Source organism: Mustelus asterias, chromosome 2 (assembly GCF_964213995.1).
Source record: "Mustelus asterias chromosome 2, sMusAst1.hap1.1, whole genome shotgun sequence".
Taxonomy (NCBI): domain Eukaryota; kingdom Metazoa; phylum Chordata; class Chondrichthyes; order Carcharhiniformes; family Triakidae; genus Mustelus; species Mustelus asterias.
Window position 1 is genome coordinate 110,200,742 of NC_135802.1, and position 24,784 is coordinate 110,225,525.

The 24,784-nt window shown below is 40.1% G+C and overlaps 1 protein-coding gene across 1 annotated transcript in view; it reads right to left on the minus strand.

Annotated features, from left to right (window-relative positions):
- Positions 1 to 732: 732 nt before the first annotated feature.
- The window catches only part of LOC144510641 (apoptosis regulator Bcl-2-like), a 136,494-nt gene continuing 112,442 nt past the window's right edge, over positions 733 to 24,784 (minus strand). Inside the window, exon 2 of the mRNA XM_078240290.1 lies at positions 733 to 7,219. Coding sequence (XP_078096416.1) covers positions 7,085 to 7,219 — 135 coding nt within the window. The 3' untranslated portion in view covers positions 733 to 7,084. The remainder of the gene's footprint in view (positions 7,220 to 24,784) is intronic.

Sequence of the window (24,784 nt, forward strand, 5' to 3'; positions counted from 1 at the left end):
ATTAATCTAGAGAATTCAAAGTAAATCATGAAAATACGATGTGGTCAGATTCACATTACTAAACAACAAATTTAAACCCAATGTTGAGAGATTTTAGGTGGGGTCTTGGAATAATTTAATAGTTGAATGTGCGATGGTGGGAGCAGGGAATTAGAAAACCTTTCTGGTTTTTGGAATAATCATCATAGAATGATACAGCACAGAAGGAGGCCATTCAGCCTGCAACAGACCATTTTCTTGTTCTTTCCTTATAGCCCTGCATTTCTTTCTCCCAAGAATGGCCAAATAGCATTCTCATCTGCATCTACTGTAATACATGAAACAATGAATGATGCACGACAAAAACTTTGGGAAGGATCAGCTTTCCATTCTCAAACTTACATTTTCTTTTTAAAATCAGTGCCCAGAAATACCCAGCGCAACAAATATCAGAGTAATCATTCCTCACCACCTGGCTTAGAGAGATAGCAAACAGGTATTGCTATCTTCCCTTCCGCCCTCCCGCTAAACTTCACATTTATTTTAATCTCCATCAGGGCTTGAAGCCTTGCACCCACTCCCACCACCCGAGTGGATGACTATATGTGCTCTAAGAATGCAACAGAATGAAGATTTGCTTCATTATAAAGTTAAAAAGCAACATAAAAAGTTTGATTTTATTCTGTGCAACATTGCTACACTAACAAAGTGAATGGAGTCTGCAGTAGCATATTTGTGATGGCTATTATAAAATAATCACAAGAGTATATTAAAAAAACTTTATAAGTATTTTTGTTTACAAACAGTCTTTATATGCATTTACTACAACAAAATCACACATTTCAAATGGTTCAACAGAATTATGGGATCGTTGACACTTTTCATACTACATTTTAAAGAAACTTATATAGGTCATATGTAGCTTATATAGGATCGTTGACACTTTTCATACTACATTTTAAAGAAACTTATATAAGTCATATGTAGCTTATATAGGAAGTCTAGACTATAGACAGCCAGGTGTCCTTATAGTTCTTCTTTTCTGTAAGTTAACATAAAATGAAGGCCATTTACAATGAGCAGCCATTTACTTTATCCCAAACTTTGTCCTGGAATTTAGCATTCCAAAATCTATGAAGATTTTCAAAGTTAATTGGATAGTAGAAAGGAAGTAGCATATCTATCTAATATAATATAGGATTTTACATAGCTGTTTGAAAATGGGCACTAAAACGATGAGAATATCTATGTTAGGATTATCCTTCCTCGGCATCCTGAACTGTAGCCACGACGAGTGCCAGAGAGAACCTTTTTTTTATATACATAAAACATTTTATCTTAATATTTCATACTTTGTATCATGAATACAATTTTAATTCTGATTGTAAATGTTTTGGTACATTTTCAATCACGTGAACAGGGGTTTATATAGGAAGGGTAGTTTGTTTTTTTAAATGCAGGAGAGAATACAGTTTGCCACAGGAAAGGTCAGGCTGCAACTCTGGCAATGTCACATCAATGTGCTATAATCAGTTTTGCAAGTATAAAGCAGACACACATGATTGTGAACTTCAACAAATCACGTCAATATTTTGAATAGCTCGCTTTTCAATAATTTAGTTGGAAATGCTAATCTAATCTGGGGGCTGAGGTCACTCCACTTTTAGTTTTCTGCCGTGTTCAAGCTTCTTTGGAAGTGGCAATGATTCTTAAATACGTTGCAAACAAAGGCTGAATTTTATGCCACCTCCAGGAGCAGGCGGGGCATAAAATCAGATGTGGGCAGGGGTGCATGCCCGTCACCTATCCATCTCCATTGCAATTCTATGAACAGGCAGGGTAGGTATCCAGCAACCAGCCTGTCCTTGGGCAACTGAGGCTCATGAATGGCCAATTAATGGCCTCCAAAGGGCCGCCTGCCGCTACTGCGGTATTTTACCAATGCCAGTGGGCTGCCAATGCCATGTGGTGTACATGGTTCGGGGGAGCAACTTTCGTTCTGGCAGTCATTGCCCACCAGAGACTCACCAAGTGGTAATTACCACATGCCTGTAGGTACCTCCTGACCCTGCCATTTCCTCATTGGTCTGCCAATCATGGTCCACCATCCCCTTTCCTGGGGCCTGCCTGAAACTTGCCCATTTACCCTGCAGTCCATTTTCCAGTCTGTTATTCAAAATGTTCCCGGCCATCTGACTGGTTGGCATCTCTAAGAGGCAGGATGTGCCTCCTAAATGCCATCCAAAGATGTGCGGGTTAGGTGGATTGGCCATGCTAAATTGACCGTAGTGTCAGGGGGATTAGCAGGGTAAATGTCTGGGGTTACAGGAATAGGCCCTGGGTGGGATTGTGGTCGGTACAGACTTGATGGGCTGAATGACCTCCTTCTGTACTACAGGGATTCTATGACGTCCTCCAAGGTGGGCACCGAAGCTGTCACCTGAGCTACTTAATGACCTGGTGGCTGTAAAATCAAATCATAGCTTCCTTGCCCTGTAAAAGTGAGCTCGCTCCTGACATTTGAGCCAAGGGGCAGAGCCACAACCTCCAGGAAAATTCAGGCCAATAATTCAAGAAAAGACTACACCCGGCACAAAGCAATGGCTCACTCAACCTTTGAGTAACTTCACAAAAATTAAAGGTCCATCTAACATAAAAGTAACCTTTCTACACTACCTGTTAAATACTCCACCCGCTGAAAAGTCTAATGACTACTGACATGAATTATCTGTGGCTAAAACAAATTTAAAAAACCATTAGTTGAATTAACATACAATTTATATACAAACCATTTACATCCAAAGTGACTTGTAAAGTACCAAAAAGGTCATTCTTGTCTATCAGGAGCATGGATAAATGAACAACATTTTCAATATATCAATAGCCACCAAGGGAAATCCTTAACGAGCACTCAAGGATTCCTAGTTAGCTATACAAAAACATTTAAATCCTCCGCAACTCCCACCTTACATGGGTGATGTGTCTTCATTACAAACAATAGTTGTGAGTGAAAAGAAGATACAATCAACTACATAAAATATTTAAAAGTACAATAAAACTCGGCATCGATCAGATTTTGGTTCTTCGTACCTGGAATCATGAAAGATCAATTCTATAGCTACCTATATTCCATGTACAAACAATAGATTCTCCCATTCACCATTACACCTATCGGCTATCAACGTGGCTACATTCCAATTACCAGTGTGCATATAGACATATTTCAGAAGCTTTGTAATTGAAGTTGCATATTGTATAATCACACTCCTTCAATGACCTCATGGGCAACACACCCAATCGCAACTCACATGTAGCATCCTTAATGTTCAATCTAGTACATTAAAGGATGGATTCAGTTAGAAAAACTTACACGTTTAAAAAAATAAACATTCTTCACCTTGTATCCACTTCCAACACAATACTACCTGGAGACAAACAAGCATAACAATGCTTGAATCAGCTTACTAAAGCAGGATTAGCAAAAAAAAAGTAGCCATCTCAAGGTAACCCATCTAACTTGAGTTTTGTTTGGGTGTCTAATTCCAAATTCTCCAAGAAAACAGGCACATACCTAATGAGAGATTTAAAACAAAAACATATAACCCTTGATTTTTTTTTGAACAAGCCAGGCGCGGACACTTTTTGAACCTTAACCTATCAAAGCTCATTCTATCAGAAAAAGATTCCTTCGCCTCTGGATACCATGCCTCAGGAGGGCATTGGTGACATGGATGTGCATTAGATTGGTCCATGATTATGTGTGGCAAAGTACTGCAGTTGCTGTTGCCAACTGGAATATGGTTGGCCATCAAATCCTGAAGTGGAACCTGAACCTGGAGCCTCTGGCCCAGAGGTAGGGACGCTACCACTGCACCACAAAACTTCCCCAGAAAAAAACTATTCATTATATAAAATGTGCACATCAATGGATTCTCTAAGAAAAATAACATTTTAAAATATTTGATCCAATTACCATCAGTAACACTGTGTCACAATAATCAGTGTTGATGGACTAATATGGGGAATTTAAAAAAAATTAAGGGTACATTTAATGAGGTAAAAGTCCCCGTATAATAACTGTTGGAAGTACATTTGATTGAGAATCCTTGGCTTTAAAAAATCCATCAATAATTTTCCAGATGCTATTCACACACCTAACAAAAAATGTATTGGATGGAGTGGACTAGATCAGAGGAATCTCAGGAGGGAGAAAAAAATACTTCCAAGTAAGCAACAAATTGACTAATTGCAAAGGATTTCTCTGTTCTATCCAAAATGGTGAACCAGCAAAAATGTCAGTTGAATGCGGTCACTGTTGAGTTCTGTTCAATAAAAAATATTGGTGTCAAATGAAGATAATTTATTTCCAGTTAAATAAAAAATACTTTCTAAAAAATGATATTGTATAAGTTAGTCATTATGAACTCTGTGTTTAGAATTACTGCATACAGGCTAGCCATTGGCAAAAAAGCACTAAATCTTCCAGAAAAGATGCTGGGAGACACTTCTTTCAAAATCAAATAGTACAATTTATTTTCATGTTCCTCAGTTGTTTCATGATGTTGCTTTGTGGCGCATTTTATGGGATAATTGTACCCATGTAATTGACTGGAATTTGAGCAGTACAAATGGTATAGGGTAGGCTGCTTAATTGGTGCTGTATATTTTGTAACAAAGACTCAATATGGCAATGAAAAGTTCATACCTGAGCAGCCTGACCATTTTATATTAAGGTTAAGGAGCTAATTTGCCATTGTTGCTGCTGGGCATCTAGTTTGGACTGTGAAGATTAGGAACATTTTAATAAATGTAACCTTCATTGCCCAAATAAAAGCATTTGCATACTTTGGGCTGGGCTGGATTTAAATTTTTAAAAAAGCAAACCAACATCTTATATACCTAGTTTCTCAACTGAGCTTTCTTCTGATCATTTCCCACAAGCTATTGTGCAGATTTGTCATTTTATCAAATAATTAGAGATCATCATAGTGACAAACATCACATAGCAATGAGTACAATAACTAACACAATATATTAAAAAAATACATCAAGTCAACATTTAGAAAATATTACACCCAAGACACAAAAGCACAGCTTCTAAAATGACAAGACAGCTTCCTTCCTGCAATAGAAATAACATACTAGAGTGCACTGAAGATGTACAAACACACAAGTTATTTCTTCAAATAGAAATGACTTTTTTTACAACCTCATAAAATGCTTAAAAAAATATTTTTTTTTACTAAAATGTGCTTAATTTTCTTGATAGCCTTATATCACTCCGTATGAAATTACAATACTGTTAACTTACTGATGATTTCAGTTATACGCATTCCTTCATGGTACATTCACTTTGTCTTATGCGGTGTTAGTAGGTTGAAGTTGGTTGTCATCAGTAGATGGAGCACTACTGCAAATACAATTTGCTTTTTCTTTAGCATCTGGTGATCATTATAACTACAATTTGTTTGTACTTCAGAATTTTTGGTGGATGCATTAGGAGAAAGTACTTGAGTTGGAAAGCATAAGGTAAGTCTTGACATTTTAGAAACAGAAGTCACTCAAAGAAGTTTAATCACACTGGCAGAATGGTGAACTTCCCCAAGGTCGCTGAAGTCAGTCTCCATCAAGGTTTGACAAAAGCAAGTACTGTCTTTTGTAGTTTGCCGGTGTGGTATCTTCTACAGGACAAAGGCACAGCATTCCATTCTCATGTCTTTGAAGAATGCGAATATTCTGGACTTCGTTGGTGAGCAGAGTTTTGTAAAATCATGTCATACAGCCGGATACACTGGTTGGAAGTAACTTCAGTTTGGGGGAAACGCATGCATTTCATCAGCACAGTCAGAAAGTTCAAAGCTAGATGCATTATACAAAGCAAGCAGTATCTTCTAAATTTCACACAGCACAATGATTTAGGAATCGCCCTTTGGTATTTACTCTATTTAGAGCCGCTTGGTTATTCTACAGCACTTACCTAATAGCAGCCTTTCTGATTAGTAAGAATTGTAAACTTTAAATTAAAAGAAAAAGTTTAAGCTAAATTTTGAAAGGAAATGGAATGAACTTAGAGAGTACATTTCTTTTTTTAAAAAAGTTCACACCTACGACAGGAACCATTGTTAAACATTTAAAAAAATCATTGTGCTGAAATCTAGATGCTTATTAAACATATTCTTCACATTAAACCAGAAAATACTCTGCAAAAATTGCATATTTCATTCAGACACTGGAGAACAATTACAAGCTTTACTGTTTACTTTCAAAAACTAAATTTTACCGTGACAACCTTCAGCAAGTTACTCAAGCATCATTTTTGTGTTTTTTCCCATTAAGTGCTGGTGTATATTTGCAAAACTGATAGTAGCTATTTTTCAGTCCCCCTCCGGTTTTAATTTTCTTCCTGAATTCTTCAGTATAGATATCAGATGCCATTCCAGTGGCAAGCAGAACTAAATATAAGCTAAGTGTCTGGTTTATACTCTATACAACAAGAAATCATGTAATACCCGCTTGCTGTCCAACAACATGATCAATAAGTTTCCACATGTTCAAATCAGCACAAAAAATTCCTCTTCAGCCGTTCCATGAAGTTCTGTACAATGTTAAGTCTTGAGGTCATGATTAATTTCAAAGTGGATTTTTTTGTTAAAAAGCCAATAATGCACTCACCTTGATTCACATTGTGCTCAATTGTCAAGCACTATGTTATCACCAGTGCATTACTAAGCAAGACCAAATTCAGGGCTCCTGCCTCATACATTGATGCAGGTAAAATTCTACCCACTCACATCACCATCTTGTAACACAATCCTTCCAATATATTATGAAATGTAGAATCCAGTCAGCTTAAGAAGTCCAACCCACAGTGAAATGTACTTTGAGTTTGCTTCACATTTATATGAATAAACTCATCGCAGACGCTAAAGAAATATAAACATACCTGAAAAGTTTCAATGATTATAAATATAAGAATATTTCTAAGGTGTCAAGAAGGCCGATAATCTGATCCCATTAGATAAAACAACTCGTCAGTAACCTGAAAGCAGCCTAAGAAATTTTTGCAAGCAGTTCTGGTTAAAAGAAAACTCTTGTATAATCATGGCTAATACTGGTGGGCTAGATAAGCAAAAGTTATACAAGCCCCCACAGCAGCAAAACCCAAGACAGTCCGAAGAGAAGGCCATGGGATATCGAAAAGAGGTTCCACATTGTTCCCGTATAGGTCCACAAAGGCATCCTATAAAGAAAGGAAATAAAGGAAAATTAGTGATGAAATCTTTCCAGACTCAATAAGAACAAAGAACAATACAGCACAAGAACAGGCCCTTCGGCCCTCCAAGCCCGTGCCGCTCCCTGGTCCAAACTAGACCATTCTTTTGTATCCCTCCATTCCCACTCCGTTCATGTGGCTATCTGGATAAGTCTTAAACGTTCCCAGTGTGTCCGCCTCCATCACCTTGCGCGGCAGCGCATTCCAGGCCCCCACCATCCTCCGTGTAAAATACATCCTTCTGATATCCGTGTTAAACCTCCCCCCCTCACCTTGAACCTATGACCCCTCGTGAACGTAACCACCGACCTGGGAAAAAGCTTCCCACCGTTCACCTTATCTATGCCTTTCATAATTTTATACACCTCTATTAGGTCACCCCTCATCCTCCGTCTTTCCAGTGAGAACAACCCCAGTTTACCCAATCTCTCCTCATAACTAAGCCCCTCCATACCAGGCAACATCCTGGTAAACCTCCTCTGCACTCTCTCTAAAGCCTCCATGTCCTTCTGGTAGTGTGGCGACCAGAACTGGACGCAGTATTCCAAATGTGGCCGAACCAACGTTCTATACAACTGCAACATCAGACCCCAACTTTTATACTCTATGTCCCGTCCTATAAAGGCAAGCATGCCATATGCCTTATTCACTACCTTCTCCACCTGTGACGTCACCTTCAAGGATCTGTGGACTTGCACACCCAGTTCCCTCTGCGTATCTACACCCTTTATGGTTCTGCCATTTATCGTATAGCTCCCCCCTACGTTAGTTCTACCAAAACGCATCACTTCGCATTTATCTGGATTGAACTCCATCTGCCATTGCTTTGCCCAAATTTGCAGCCTATCTATATCCTTCTGTAGCCTCTGACAATGTTCCTCACTATCTGCAAGTCAGCCATTTTCGTGTCGTCCGCAAACTTACTGATCACCCCAGTTGCACCTTCTTCCAGATCGTTTATATAAATCACAAACAGCAGAGGTCCCAATACAGAGCCCTGCTGAACACCACGAGTCACAGGCATCCAGCCGGAAAAAGACCCTTCCACTACTACCCTCTGTCTTCTGTGACCAAGCCAGTTCTCCACCCATCTAGCCACCTCCCCCTTTATCCCATGAGATCCAACCTTTTGCACCAACCTACCATGAGGGACTTTATCAAACGCTTTACTAAAGTCCATATAGACGACATCCACGGCCCTTCCCTCGTCAACCATTCTAGTCACTTCTTCAAAAAACTCCACCAGGTTAGTGAGGCATGACCTCCCTCTCACAAAACCGTGCTGACTATCGTTAATGAGTTTATTCCTTTCTAAATTAGTGTGAAGAAATTAGTGTGTCCCATAGAATGTCAATACAGCTTCTTGCACAATAGGTAGAATTTAAACAACTAGAGGTCACTCTAAATGAACTCATTACATGACTTTGGATACAGAACCTCGCCTGATAGAATAGAGGCAAAATGATATAGGGTACAGTACCAACTGGTTAAAGTAGCAGAATAAAGAAGTTTGTGCTGAAAGCTGGAAGCTTATTAAATATAAGCTCCACATTAAACCAGATACAGGAGAACAATTCTAAGCTTATTTTCAAAAACAAAATTTTACCGTAGCAACCTTTGACATCATTAGCAAGTTATCCAAGCATCATTTTTGTGCTTTTTTACTCTCTTTAGTGCTGGTGTGTATTTTCAAAACTGATAAAAGCTATTTTTGTTGCAGTCTTCTTCCAGTTTTAATTATCTTCCTAAATTGTTCAACACTCTTCTAGTTACAAGCAGCTCCAAATATAAGCTGAATATTAGATTTCTACTCTATATAACAAGGAGTTCTGCAATGCCTGCTTGCTGCTCAGTGACATATTCAATAAATACCTCCGTGATCAAGTCAGACAGAACAAAGAATTTGGAGCAGACTATCAACCCACAAGCTGAGAGTTCAAATCTCACTTCAGTAAATTATGAAACCAAATTCAATAAACGTGATAACTTGTTGATGATGAAAGTTGTCCTACCTGAGCTGACAAAACACCTAATCCTTCATGTTCTTTGAAGTGGCCTAGTTACAAATTTCACAAAGCAACCAATATCTCAGACCAACTCGGAATAAGCAGTAAATGCAGTATCACCAGTGTCACAGATATCTGCAGAATCTTTTTGAAACAGTACATTACAGCAACTTCATATTTAACACTCAGCCCCATTGTGGCAGCAGGGGCAGTGTCACAAACTGCAGTGAGCCATTCAAAAGTCCTCCGACTTTGGTGGGATTGCAAGATCATGCCAGTGGGAAGGGGTGTAGAATTCCACCCATGGAGACAGTTTTTAAATGGATGAATACTCTTAACATATTTCATGCACACAGAAGCTCGATTGTATCCATCTATTCCAGTAAAAAGGAACAAGACATGGGGCCTTGCATTAATGTGTCCACACAAGTTTGACAAATCAATCTTTGCAAATGAATTAAACTGCACGGTGGCACAGTGGGTGGCACTACTGCCTCAGACCGCCAGAGACCTGGGTTCAATTCCCGGCTTGAGTCACTGTCTGTGCAGAATCTGCACATTCTCTCCGTGTCTGAATGGGTTTCCTCCCATCGTTCGAAAGATGTGCATTGGCCAGGCTAAATTCTCCCTCAGTGTACACAAACAGCACCCGAGTGTGGCAACTAGAGGATTTTCACAGTAACTTCATTGCAGTGTTAATGTAAGCTTACTTGTGCCACTAATAAAAATAAAAAAACTATGAAGACCATGAATATATTTTGAGAGAAATCACGTGAAGAAAATCTTTCAGCCAGTAGAGGGCATAGGGGATTCATGATAATATGTGTTGCTCAGGTTAACTTTCAACTTTTGACTAATTCTATTACGTGTATTCTATGATTTATAGCCAAAGACTTGCAACAAGTTTTTGTTTCTCCAGTTCTCAATATTTGAGGTGCATGAACCTAGAACAGAAACCAGTAAAATCTTTAAAATAAGCAGCTTCATTCATGTATACAGAAAAGCAGACAGATAGCAATATAGTGGAAAGGTGAAAGGCCACGACAGTGGAGGATGACACCAAACATGAAAAGAATAAAGAGGTAAAGCAGGGAGCACCAAGTCGGTGATGCTACTCATTGTTTGAAGAGGATGAAAAGATTAAGGCAGGTAGGGAGCACCACAGTTCCAAGGCCTTTGGAAAAAATCATTAATGGAGGAGAATATGTCATGAGAAAGGTCACTGACTTGCAATTTACCAGATAAAATGGGTAGATTCACAGCATACCATCCACAGATCATCAGTGAAAATCTTAGCAGATCCATTAATCCCACGTGGTTAAAATATTTTTGACTTATTCAGTTGAAAAGCTAAAGGTCCTAACAATAATTAAACATAATCAGATAATCCCAATAAATATGTCACCTGTTTGTTGGCTGTAAGAACCGTGCCTGAAATTAATTCACTGATTCTCAATCAGTTCTTAGCATTTACAGGCATTTATTGCTCAACCCTGATTGCCCTTGAATTGAGTGGCTTGCTAGGCCATTTCACAGAGCATTTCTGGAGTCACATGTAGGCCAGACAGGTAAGAGTGGCAGATTACCCTCGCTGAAGGAAATGAATGAACCAGATCAGTTTTTATGACAAACAACAATATTTAATGGTCAGCATTAGACTTTCAATTCCAGATTTTCATTGAATTCAAATTTCCCCATCTGGTATGGTGGGATTCGAACGGGGATTTCCAGGCCATTAACCCAAGACTCTGGATTACTAATCCAGTGAAAATACCACTGCGTCCCCATTTAGAACTAATTGACCATGCCAAGCCCAATTTGATTGGTACAAAGAAATGGGTAAATGCCACTTGTTGCAGTAGAGAGTTGCCTCTTCCGAAGTTGGAACAGAGGCACATTGTTGAAGCAGCATAAAATAAACTTTACATGTAACCGGTTGCACTTGACTTGGGAGTACCGCATGTAGACACTGGGGACTGGATTTTCCCCTTCATGCATTTTCATCTTTCATGTATTGCATCTTAAAAGGAAAAGGGAAAGTTGAGTTCAAAAGATGACTTATAACCGCAATGATAAAATATGGAAGATGAGAGATAGAGAGATAGATTGACAGAAAAAGGGAAGAAAAATTTATAGACACAAGTAGAAAAAAAAAGATATTCCTCAGAGCAATTTTGAAGCCTTTTTCTTAAAAGCTGATCATTCCCCAATATAAAAAATATTCCCCAGATTTCAGACAATAATTGGCTGTGCAATGGTGCCTGAATTTTGAACAGGCTAATAATAGTAATTTAGAAAAGAGCTGCTTTCCATAATTTATATCTCTGTACTATGCTTAAAAATAACTGTCAGTTGTAATGTCACGATGTACATCAGTATCCTTTCAACCAATGCGATCACCCAGTCAGAGAGAGCAACCTTTCGGCCTGAACTTAATGGTAGGATTTTTTAACAACTGTCTGAAGGTTCAGGTTTAAGATCCATTCCAAAGCTTTGAACACAGGCTGTAATTTTCCACCCCCATATTCGGTGGGCGGGGGCAGAAAATCCAGCGGGAGTCTCAAAACAGCTTTTACGCCGGCAGCATTTCCTTGCTGGATTGTCCCTGCTCCCTGCCAATGCCGTAACAGGGTTCCTGCCAACTAATGATTGGAACCCAATTTAAATACATTTTAATATCAATTGTGGACTTCCCCATTTTATTATCCCCTCAACAACACCCCCCCCCTCCCCCCAACCCCACCAATTGTTTACAACAGCTTTTGTAAAATGGGAATTTGGCTGGAGGTGCACAGGTAAGTGCAGCCCCCTGGAGGAAGAGGGGGTCATGCCCAGGCCACTGTCCCCTGGCACTAGGAGGGCAGTGCTGGGGAGCTTCCCCATGTCTGCTGGAGGGTGTTTCCCATGTTTGTGGGAGGGGGGAAATGTTCCATGTGCATTCGGGAGCAGGGAGGGGGAGAGAAATGTTCACCATGTATGTGTGGGGGAGGGGAACTGGTGTTCCCAGTGCCTGTGGGGAATCCTTGTTTTTATTTCAATCTGTTAGATCAAGGCGTCCTATCCCGATTTTGAAGGTCAAGGTTGCGCTGAAAGAGCCTGCCCCGCCAGCGTGACGGTGTGGGCCCTGCCTCCTGCATTATTTTTCAATAAGTTTCAAGAAATATGGTGGGAAAAGCCGTCAGTGGAGCCAGCAGGCTAGTCACCGCCTTTTCTGCCCAAAATGACACTTAGTTGAAAAAACAGAAAATTCCACAGAAAATCTAGGCTGATATTTCAGTGCAGTACAGAGGGAGTGGTGCATTCACTCAATGGTATATTCACTCGATTAAGCAAACATAACTGAGAGTCTTTGAAGAGCGGGAGAATTGCTCTTTGGTTCTCCTGGTCAACATTTATTTCCCAACCAACCAAGTGGTGAAATATTTCATCAACCATGCTCTACAGAAATTGGTCACGTTTGCCTGTTTAACAATAAGGGTGAACTGATTAAATGTTATTTGGATGTTCTGAAAAAGTGAAGGGACTATACAAATCCAAGTTTGTTCTTTCAACCAATTAAATCTCTGAATTTGAATCAATTAGAATTCAGAATCTCATTTCTGATTGATCACTACATTCTACAAAATAATTTTGTTGCACATACATTATTACAGCTCCTCAACTACCCATTGTATAGCCTTAACATAGCACATAATCAATTCAATAATTGAAAAAAAAGGAAAGCATAAACTCTCACGTTTCCTTCCAACTGTGCAGTCATTTTGACATTGACATCTTTCCTGCCAGCAGGTATTCCCCTAACAGATAGAAGCATGCTGCACACATTATTACCTGCTGGACATAGCCCACCTCTCCCTACAAAATATTCTAAAATTATGCATATGCTGATAATGCCATTCTTCCCACCCTCTTATATCAACTGTAGCCACTATGCTCTCTCCAGCTCACTGCCTCCCATTGCTCTAATCTACTACATAGCTTGTGTGTAACCTGCTGCCCACACTTCTCTTTATTTTAAAGTCCAATAGCTTGTCTGCTACACACTCCCAACAACTTTTGCCTCATCCCCAAGAATCCAGCCCAGCCCTATCTATTCTTACATTTGGTCTGGTATATGTAGTTGTTGGTGAAGCAAAGGCACTTGCTGTTGACTTCAGAGGAAGCTTGTCACCAAGATCAAAAATCTCTGTGGCATGGATTTCATGTTTCCCAACATTAATTTGAAACTGGCACCAAGTCAAGGGATTTCCTGGTGTCTCGCAACAGTGATGTCATCAAGTGGGGTAAGCCAATCATGTTGAAGTATTCTCACAGAGAACAAAACAGGAAGTAAAAAGCTCTGATTTTCATAGATTTTACAAAGAATGAAATGAAGATGGGAACTTACACTTCAGAAGCTGAAATATCATTAACTTAAACATTTCAAAATGATGGAATGAAATGGAAAAAGTTGATATTATACAAATATAAAATTAATTTTCCAGGACCCAAGAGGTGTTTCAGCAGTAGTTATGACTTAGTAAACCATTAAAAATCCAGTTACAGTTCATTCACAAAGGCATAACTTTTTCAGATGTTTTTAATAGCAATATGACAACGTAAAAAGGGAAGTTCTTGCCAGTTCAGTGATTTCTAAAGATTGCCATCTGTGGGGACTTCAACAGAGCGCCCTGTGAAAGAGCAGGGAATCAATGACAGCTACTTCTAGATTTCTGGGTTTAACTGCACATGTTCGGGTGCCAGAAGCTGCCCTCAATTTCCCAGTTATATTGATGGCAATCGTTGACAGTTTAGTTAATTAATAGAACTGCAAAATTAGAGCCAATATCCTCTTAGCAGCTCTTGACTATCTAATGCCTCAAGCCTATTTGAACAGAACATCTGACCCCAGCTCAAAATGCATTTAATGCAATCCTGAGCATGCAAATTGCCTACAAAAATAGCCTTAATGCATCATGCATTCTGAAAGGAAATTAACAAATTGTGAAATTCCAACCAACATTTGACTAATTTTAAGAATTTGTAATAAGAAAAGCAGCAGAGCGCCAGTAACTGCCTAAAACAATGAGTGAATTTCCCCCCTTTTGAGACAGTGGACAGGATTTTACAGCCTTGCTTACCCCGAAACCGTAAAATCCCACCCGAGGTTAACAGACCTTTCCATGGTCCGCCCTCGCCTGTTCGGATTTCCGGGTGGGATGATGGTAAAATTCTGGCGAATATCCCACGGTGATGGTGGGAACATGGAGAGTTTCCATTGTGGAGGCAGGAAAATACACCAATTCTTCTACCCGTGACCATTTATGCCATATTCAGTGGCAGTGCAGGCCTGGATGGAACCTAGTCTGCTGTTATGTCCAGGTGTCATACTGAAAAGGCGCCCAGCATTACTGGCCCACTACTGAAGAATAGGACTGCCTGAAAATTAAGATGGATCTCCTGAAAACGAGGATGGATCTCCAGCAGCATTATAAGACTGGGAGATGGACCCCCTCCAGGGCACCAAATCTGAAAGGTCCACCTGCAGATGCTCCCCCAACGCATTGCTCTGGTGATCCAGAGTTGAAGACTGCCTCCATCCCAAACTCCGGATGCCCCAGACATTGATCAGATGACTCCTGACGTCTGCCCACTCCACTGTTCCAAATGGGTGCAAATTAATGGCGGGGTTTCTGACCTGCCATGGTGGGCACCACTGTAAATTCACACCAGTGTGAAACAGATTTCTGGGTCTCCTGCCAGACTCTCGGTTCATGCCCACCATCTAACCCGCTGGCAGGAGCTTGGAAGAATTCTGTCCAATGAATTCAAATACTTCAGATGTAACTCCTATATTTTTGCAAGATTAACACAAGAAACAGGGATGGGGCACAGACAGTCTGAACATATTCACTCCTTTTCCATTGCCTGCATGACTTGGCAAAATAATTCTGTAGCTGCAAAGTCTTGAACCATGCTATGGCCTATATTTTATAGAAGCATATGCACTGATTTATGTACTGTGATAGAAAATTTCAGTTCCCTCTCTACCTGCAATGTGTAGGAAAACACTTGGACCAGCAAATTCCTTGGAGCTGCTCCTGCTATGTTAGCTTTAACCTGTCAAAGGTGAATGTACATGGAGTTTCTGCCCTACTTCCATCATGGTAACTATTTCTTACCTTACAGCAACTACAATTCAAAAGCACTTTGTTGGTTTTATCGCGCTTTGAAACATCCTGAGTTCAAGAAAGGCATTGTAAATATAAATCTTCTTTTTCTTTTTTTAATGCCAGCAGAGGTGAAGGTAGTTTTGAAACATGTCCCAACCTTGTTTCCAAGAAACTTGCCTGTCAGAGTAATTCTCCCACCAGCTTTTCTCAAAGTTTTCTTTCCAAATTCTTTGCGAAAACACGCTTCCATCTCCCATCCCATCAATCCTTCCCTCACACACCTAGTCTCTGATTTACAATTATAGAATGGATTGGCTAGGCCAGCTCTTTGGTAGAGCTATCCAATTGCCCCCCCCCCCCCCCCCCCCCCACCCTCCCATGTTCTGTCCTCACTGATCAGTCTTCATCCCTCAGTATTTCTCCAATTCTCTTTTGAATGTTACCTTTGAAGCTGCTACCAGCACTCTTTCAGGCAATGCATTTCAGATCACAAAAATGTTTCCTCATGTCACCTCTGGTTGTTTTGCCAGCCACCTTAACTCACCTGAAGATCTGGTTATTGGCCTTACTGCTGCTAGAAACTGTTTCTCTTTATTTACTCTATCAAAACCATTCATGATTTTTGATCTCAATCAAATATCCTCTTAAGCTTTGCTGCTCTAGGGAGAACAATCTCATCACCTCTAGTCTTTCTACAAAACTGTAATTCTGGTACCATTCTGGCAATTTTTGTCTGAACACTCCAAGGTTTTAACGCCGTTCTTAAGAATCTCAAGTGCCCAGAATTGAACAACACGGCCAAAATTTTCCAGACTTCATGCCAGCCGGATCGAATTTCAATGGTTCATGGGGTGGGGGGACTGAGGCCTAACTGGTGTTTTATAGAAGGTTTAGCATAACAACCTTGCTTTAGTACTCTATTCCTTTATTGATAAAGCCAAACATCCAATATGCTTTTTTGAACAATCTTTTCAACTTGTCCTGGCATTTTCAAAGATTTTTTGTAGTTACACCCACAGATCCTTCTGTTCCTTCACTTCTTTAACATTGTACACTTTAATATAGTCTTTAATTAATAAAGTGTATGTGGTTTATTTAGACTTTCATAAGGCTTTCGACAAGGTCTCACATAACAGACTACTGCGTGAAGTTAAAGCACATAGGATTGCAGGTAATGTCTTGGGATGGATAGAAAGCTGGTTAGCAGATAGGAAGCAAAGAGTTGGCATAAATGGGTCTTTTTCTGATTGGAAGTCAGTGACTAGTGGGGTTCTGCATGGATCTGTGCTAGGACCCCAACTGTTCACATTATATATTAATGATTTGGATGAGGGAAGTAAATGTGTTATCTCCAAATTTGCAGATGATACAAAGTTGGGTAGGAGGGTGAGCTGTGAGGAGGATGTGGAGATGCTTCAGTGTGATTTGGACAGGCTGAATGTGTGGGCACCTGCATGGCAGATGCAGTATAATGTGAATGAATGTGAGGCTATCCACTTTGGTAGCAATAATAGGAAGACAGAACTTGAATGGGTGTAAATTGAGAGAGGTGGATACTCAGCGAGACCTTGGTGTCCTCTTGCATCAGTCGTTGAAAGTAAGTGCATAGGTACAACAGGCATTAAAGAAGGCAAATGGCAAGTTGGCCTTCATAGTGAGAAGATTTGAGTATAGGGATAGGGATGCTTTGCTGCAATTGTATAGGGTGTTGGCAAGGCCACACCTGGAGTATTGTGTGCAGTTTTGGTATCCTTTTCTGAGGAAGGATGTCCTTGCTATAGAGGGAATACAGCAAAGATTTACCAGACTGATTCCTGGGATCGCAGGTCTGTCATACGAGGAGAGATCAAGTCGGTTAGAATTATATTCACTGGAGTTTAGAAAAATGAGAGGGGATCTCATAGAAACTTATAAAATTCTTTAGACAGGGTAGATTTAGAAAGAATGTTCCCGATGATGGGCGAGTCCAGAACTAGAGGTCATAGTTTGAGAATAAGGGGTAAACCTTTCAGAACTGAGGTGAGGAGAAATTTCTTCACCCAGAGGATAGCGAATGTGTGAAATTCACTACCATAGAAAGTAGTTGAAGCCAAAATGTTGTCTAATTTCAAGAAGAAATTAGATATAGTTCTTGGGGCTAAAGGGATCTAGGGACATGGGTGGGGAGAGGAATCAGGATATTGAATTTGTGGATCAGCCAAGATCAAATTGAATGGTGGAGCAGGCTCGAAGGGTTGAATTGCCTATCTTGATTCTAGTTTCTATGTCTTTCCTCATTCATCTTACAGAAATATACCTCACACTTCTCAGTTAAATTGTATCTCGCATGTTTCTCTCCATTTTACCAGTCCATTTCCTCCTGAAGACTCTTACCACCCCCTCATTTTATTTTTGTGTGTTTTGTATCACCACCAAACTTTGATTTGCCCTTTATAGCCAAGTCCAACGTGACTGAAGAAATTTAGATCTTTTTAGATTATCAAACCTCAATTTGAGGTCAGCCTACTGTGAAATCATGGATTTCCACACTGAAGAAAACTTCTTTGATTCACTTTTCATTTCTAAAAGTCCAATAAAGACAGATATGCTGCCCTGACCATTTCAATCAATAAGTAGTCTGGAAACATTTATCACAGTGCTGACATACTGTGACCAACAGCTATTTCATATTGACTTGATTTTCTCTCAGTAAATAATGCAATAAGTTGTGTTGTTTCTGTGTATAAATTGAAATAGCCCATGTTTTATTCCATAGAACCAAAGAATCCCTAGTGCAGAAGGAGGCCATTCAGCCTATCAAGTCTGCACTGACTCTCCAACAGAGCATCTTACCCAGGCCCATATTCAGTATTCCAAGAGACTTGGCAAGGGCAATATCAGGCAAAATTTAACATTGAGCCACATAAGGGGGTATTAGCACGCAGTGACCAAAAGCTTGGTCAAACAGGTAGGTTTAAGGAGTGTCTAATAGGAGGAGGTTAAGTGAAGTGGAGGGGTCCTATTAGGTCATTTCAACGCTTAAGCTTTAGAAGGTAAAAGGAATGGTCACCAATGTTTGGATGAAGCAACAGTGATGTACAAGAGGCCTGAATTGGTGGAACCCAGAGTTTTTATGATTAGAGGACAATACAGAAACAGGCAGGGGAGAGGCCATGAAAAAATTTGAAAACAAGGATCCCAATTTTAAATTTGTTGGATGTGGGACCAGTGTAGGTTGGCAAGCACAAGAGTGATGGGTGGACAGGCCTTGTTGTGAGCTCGTATAGCAGCAGCAAAGTTCTGGATGAGCTCAGATTTACAGAGAGTGGAAGGCAGGCATGGGAAGATATGAGAACCGGCCTCGCTATAATGGTTGCAATCAAAGTAAACAGTGTAACTCGTTAATGATTTACATGTTTCAGGAGATTTCATTCAGTAACAGAATATCCTGTTGTATTATTAGCTCACCATTAGCAAGGTAGGCGGGTAAAATGAAGCAAAAAGGAAGTGAGAACTTCCTGATGAATTAAGCGTTGAACAGCTGGGCAGGAAGTGACTTTATTTCCATGGTTATCTCTATTGGTTCAACAGGATATCCTTGCTGTATTGTGCTGAATGAAGCAGAGCGAGGTTTCCATTTAATGAAAGGGAATGCCCTATTGTTTGCTTGTTAAAAATATATATACAACCTGCATCTGTTAGACGTGTACCACATGCTTCTGATACCAAACACTGACTCCAGAACTTTGGAGAAACTAAATTTGTTAAAACTTGAACAAACATGAAAAGCAAAGAGGAAAGGAAATAAGGTTTTAGATTTTGTCTCAAGACATATGTAAATGTCATAAAGTGTGGAGGGCAAATAAATCTGGGAATTGTAACTGGTTCATGTTATTAGGCTGGAGTAAAATGAAGCCATCATTGACTCAACAACAAAAGCAACAAGAAAGTGTCCTTACATCTAGAGTTTACAAGATGCATAAGTTCCTGCCTTGAAGGTAAATGTCAGCAGAAGGTAATTTATTTATTTTTAATGCTGATCTTTGCATGTTCCAATAAACCATAGTTCATGTCTGTTATAGCTAGGAGGCAGAAACAACGTGCTCCCATTTTATTATTAACTGCACTGTTTACCATACCACATTTAATAGAACGTAGAGTTGCAAATCCTGTTATTGGGATTGGGATTTTATCCTCAACTCATATAACCTGATAACTCTTAAAACCAATGAGCAAGGTGATCCTAGTTGACCATCATAGAATCATAGAAACCCTACAGTGCAGAAGGAGGCCATTCGGCCCATCGAGTCTGCACCGACCACAATCCCACCCAGGCCCTACCCCCACATATTTTACCTGCTAATCCCTCTAACCTACACATCCCAGGACTCTAAGGGGCAATTTTTGTAACCTGGCCAATCAACCTAACCCGCACATCTTTGGACTGTGGGAGGAAACCGGAGCACCCGGAGGAAACCCACGCAGACACGAGGAGAATGTGCAAACTCCACACAGACAGTGACCCGAGCCGGGAATCGAACCCGGGACCCTGGAGCTGTGAAGCAGCAGTGCTAACCACTGTGCTACCGTGCCGACCAGTGCAGAATACTGTTCAATAATGTGTGTGTGTGCATATGCGAGTGTGTGTGTCCATGTATATGCGTGTGTGAGTGTGACAAAGAAGATAAATGCAGGAGAGAGAACAAGAAAGAAAACACAAAACAAAGATTGAGAAATTGGATGTATACTGAACGTTTTCCAACCTTAGAACACCCCAAAGTTTTTACAGCCAATCGAATAATTCTGAGGAAGTGTAGTCATTGTAGATACAGCAGCAAATTTGTGCACACACAACAATTGGAGATAACAATTGGATAACCTATTTTACCGATGTTGGAGCACTGTGGAGAACTTCCCTCCTCTTTCAAATAATGCCACAGGATCTTTTATACTGAACCAAGGGGGTGGTCAGGGTCCCAGCTTAACTTAACAGTATGTCTTGTCATTTCAAGATGTTTTTTACTCTATTTAGTTCCTGGCTCAATATGTTTCAAAAGTTCTGTTTCAAATAAACCACCAAGACTGAAACAAATCTTCTTTCTTCTTTGCAAAATGTGCAAATCACCTTGAGATGAATGATCACCCAGTGGCTGTTTGAAAATATGAATTAATTGTCTAACTAAACTTGTCAGCCAATTTAACCTCTTATTTGTAGAAAAAAACTTTATAAATAAATAATGTGTAACTAGATATCCAGACAATCTTAACAAATGTATGCACGGCAGGCTGCTACATGATCTTAAACTGTTGGGAACTTAAAAGTAAAAGGAGTTCTAAGGGGGAAATAGATTAACTGTTAAGGGATTGTTCTGGAGTGAGAAGAAGGTGGAGCAGATGATGTTATGTGCAGTACCAAAGTGACTATTTATTTCTTTTTAAATTCATTCTTTGGCTGTGAGAAAGGACAACATTTATTGCCCATCATTAATTGCTCAGGTTGACCATATTCCTGAATTGTAACAAACAGAATGACACAATTGTATGACTTACTGGGTGAGCTCTGAGTCAATAACAGTGTGGGGGGTATGGGTTGGGGGTGAACTGGGGCCACATATATGTCAGAATGGGAAGCAGGTTTTTCCCCCTCCCAAGGCCCAACTGGGTTACGAACTGTAATCAGACAAATTTGTGTCAGTGTTTCTTTTATTTCTAGAATTTTTAAGGTATATTCAAATTCTCAAACTGCCATGTGAGATTCAATTAGTAATCTCCAGACCATCAATGTAGGCCTCTGGATTATGGAAGAAACATAGACTTGGATCTAACTGGTGCTTTTCACAAATACAGATGTCTCAAAAGTACTCAATGAAGTACTTTGCTTTAAAACATGTGACCGCTGTTGTAATGGAGGAAACCGGACAGCTAAATTTGTGCACAGCAAGCTTCCACAAACAGCAATGTGAAAATTACCAAATATCTACTGCTTTCATGACATTGTTTGAGGGATGAATATTGGCCAGGACATCGGAGATAACACATTTTCAAGTATAAGGAACTTGAGGAGGAGGGTGGGGAAAGAAAAAGAGGCGACAGTCAAAACTGCTAAAACCATCATGCAATTACATATATGTCTCCTTTCCAGAAAATGGGGAGTAATTCAGACCACCATCTGGCTAACACTCAAAGTTCTCAATCAAACAAAGTAGTTCATGATACAAATAAAAGCTAATTGTTAACTTAGTTCACATGTTTGTCCTTCAGGGATCAAAAATCAGGAAAGATTTTTAATGCAACTTCAGAAGTAATACTCTGCCCCATCCTATTGAAACGAATGGTTAAAGTTGAATGCAAAACTAAAATGAGTGAAATCCTTGAGATAAATACAATGCAACTAGTTCAGGCTTACATTGTATCAGTTGAGAGCCATGCATTTCAAGTCATGCATCCTCAGCTGATTCATGGAGTGACCTTTCTAATCAGCACAAAATGTATCCACAAACTTCTTTTGTTTAGGTAAATACAAGGAAGTCCACCTAAAAGTATTAAAGTTGCCCTTACTTTTCACGTAGTGTGCTGTGTAACTCGTACTATATACAATCCTTAGAAACCATAAGAAAGCTTGCTCAGGGAAATCTTCCAAAGTGCAGATAAAGCAGCCTCAATGTCTTAGTTACAGAGGCACGATCAAAGCAGGCTACTATGAGTGATCCAGAAGAGTGCAAAGAAAGGCTATGGAAATTGAACTTACAAAGCCACAAAACAAGGTCCTGGAGCTTACACAGAGATTTCTTCACGTGTCTTTCACAGATACAGGATACAGAGATGACCCCCATGAAATTTCAGGGCCAATGTGTATTATTACTACAATAATATTGTCTTTGGGTGAGTGGAAACAAACAGATGTATTTGTAGTTTCATGTTAAATTATTTTTGAATTACAGGCATCATTTAGTAAGTGAACAATTGGTTACCATGTGGTTGGGAGGCTGATGGCTGGTGGTGGTAGTGGCGGGGGGTAGCAGTGGTATTGCAGGGTGGGTGGATGTTCTAATAGTTCGCTTGCGATCCTGGGCAGAGTACAGGATACATGGTGAGCTTGTCATTTTATAGGAAATTTCTCCCTTGTTTCCAGCCCCTCCATGCTCAACCTGGTCATAATTTTTACTCTTCCTATTTTATAATATTGTTCCTTCCTCTTCTGAACTTGTGTTCTCATGTTCCTTTACAGTTTGAAAAATGTTCTTGTCGGCTCTCCCAACATGCATTCATCGCACTGTAACTTTTATTGTATTTTGTAACTTGAGACAAACATGTTCTCAAAAATGAGAACCATTCAAGGGTAGGCATGGTACTGGGGTCATGTAGTTGAATTTTGTTCTGATAAAGATAAAACAGATCTCAAGAAATCAGACTTCAGAATAACACAACTAATTTTACTTACATTGCAACTACAGCGTGAAGTCTTGGCAGCTAAAGGCAGGGTGACGCAAATCAGACACATTCAAGGGGATAGACTTGGAGGAACACAGCTATATTTGAGGCTTGGAGCAGGTTACTGGAATAGAGAGGGATAAGTCCATGCAGTGCTTTAACAGGTACTAATGGCTTGCATACAATTATTTTGTACTTTGTGTGTTAATAGCACATTTAACTAAAAAACGAATAGGAACATATTTCTTCCCACATGCCCTTTATACCGGGGTCTCTGATTTGTACAAAGAAATCATAAATACCACTACAATGGAGCCATCATTGTTACTGTTATACTATTGTTTAAGAACAAACAGTTTCAATTATGCAAACAAAACAAAGCAAATATTCAGGTGCAGTTTACTTCCAAGATGAAAGGTAACCTTGTAACAATTAATGGCCGAATTTGAGTTTGAAACGAAGCAGATCACATGCAATTTTGCCAAGGATTTTCCTAACAAGGCAACAGTCATTTATTTAATGGCAAACTTTAGCAGTGAAGTCCTGAGACACAAGTTTTACAAAGAAATTCTAACAGAAGTTTGTAATCTCAAGGTGATTATAGGAAATTTAAGAGGAGGTGGTGGCATTGTGATGTCGTCTCTGGACTAGGAATCCAGCGGCCCAGGCTGATGTTCTGGGGACATGGAGTCTATATCCCAGCAACACCTGACAGCAGCTGGTAGAATCTAAATTCAATGAACAAATCTGGAATTGAAAAGCTGGTCCCAGTCGTGGTGACCCTGTAACTATCGTCAATTCTTGTTAAAAACTCACAAAAGTCCTTTAAGGAAGGAAGGCTGCTGTCCTTACCTGGCCTGGCCCAGATGTGACTGCTAATCCGCAGCAATGTGATTGACTCTTAAATGCCTCTGAATGATCTAGCAAGCCACTTGGTTGTACCAAACTGCCACAGAAAAGTCAAAAATGAATGAAACTGGACAAACATCAACATAGGCACTGGAAAAGACACATCCAGTCCTGTCAACCCCATAATGTCCTCCTTACAAACATATGCAGGTTTATGCCAAAACTGGAAGAGCTGTCCTGCAGACTATTCAAGCAATAGCCTTACATTGACATACTCACTTAAGCATACTTTACAGACATTGTCTGAGATTCCATTGCCACCATCCCTGAGTATGTCCTATCTCACTATCAGGTCAAACATGGACTGCCTGCTGATTACCACCTACCTTCCTCTCCTCTCCCCTCCGCTAATGAATCAGTACTCCTCCATGGTGAACATCACTGAAAGAGGCAGTGAGGGGGAGTAGTACCACCAATGACTTGAGCAGACTGAGTCTTGTAGGATCTTATTACTGGACTGGACCTGCAGCAGGTGGTGAGGGAACCAACAAGGGCGAAAAACTACTTGACAATGTCCATGCGAATCTATCATGGGCACATCTGCCCGTGATAGTTCCGTTAGGAGTGACCACTATAGAGATCTTATGGAGGTGAAGTCCCATCTTCACATTGAGGATAGCCCCCCAGTCCATTGAGTGGCACTACCACTGTACTAAATGGGATAGATTTCAAATAGATCTAGTGACTTAAAACTGGAAATCCACGAGGCACCAGGGGCCATCAGCAGCAGCAGAATTGTACTCGACCACAATCTGTGACTCCATATCCCTCACTCTACCATGGCAATCAAGCTAGATATCAACCCTGATTCAATGATGACTGCAGGTCAGTATGCCAGAAGCAGCACCAAGCATCCCAAAAGTAAGTAAGTGTCAACCTGGTGAAGCTACAACACAGGACTACTTGCCTTCCAAACAGAGAAAGCAGCATGCAAGCCAAGCAATTCCACAACCAATAGATCAAATCTAAACTCTGCAATCCTGCTACATTCAGTTATGAAAGGTGGCGGACAATTAAACAACTGAGAGGTGAAGGAAGGGAGAAAACAAGTTATT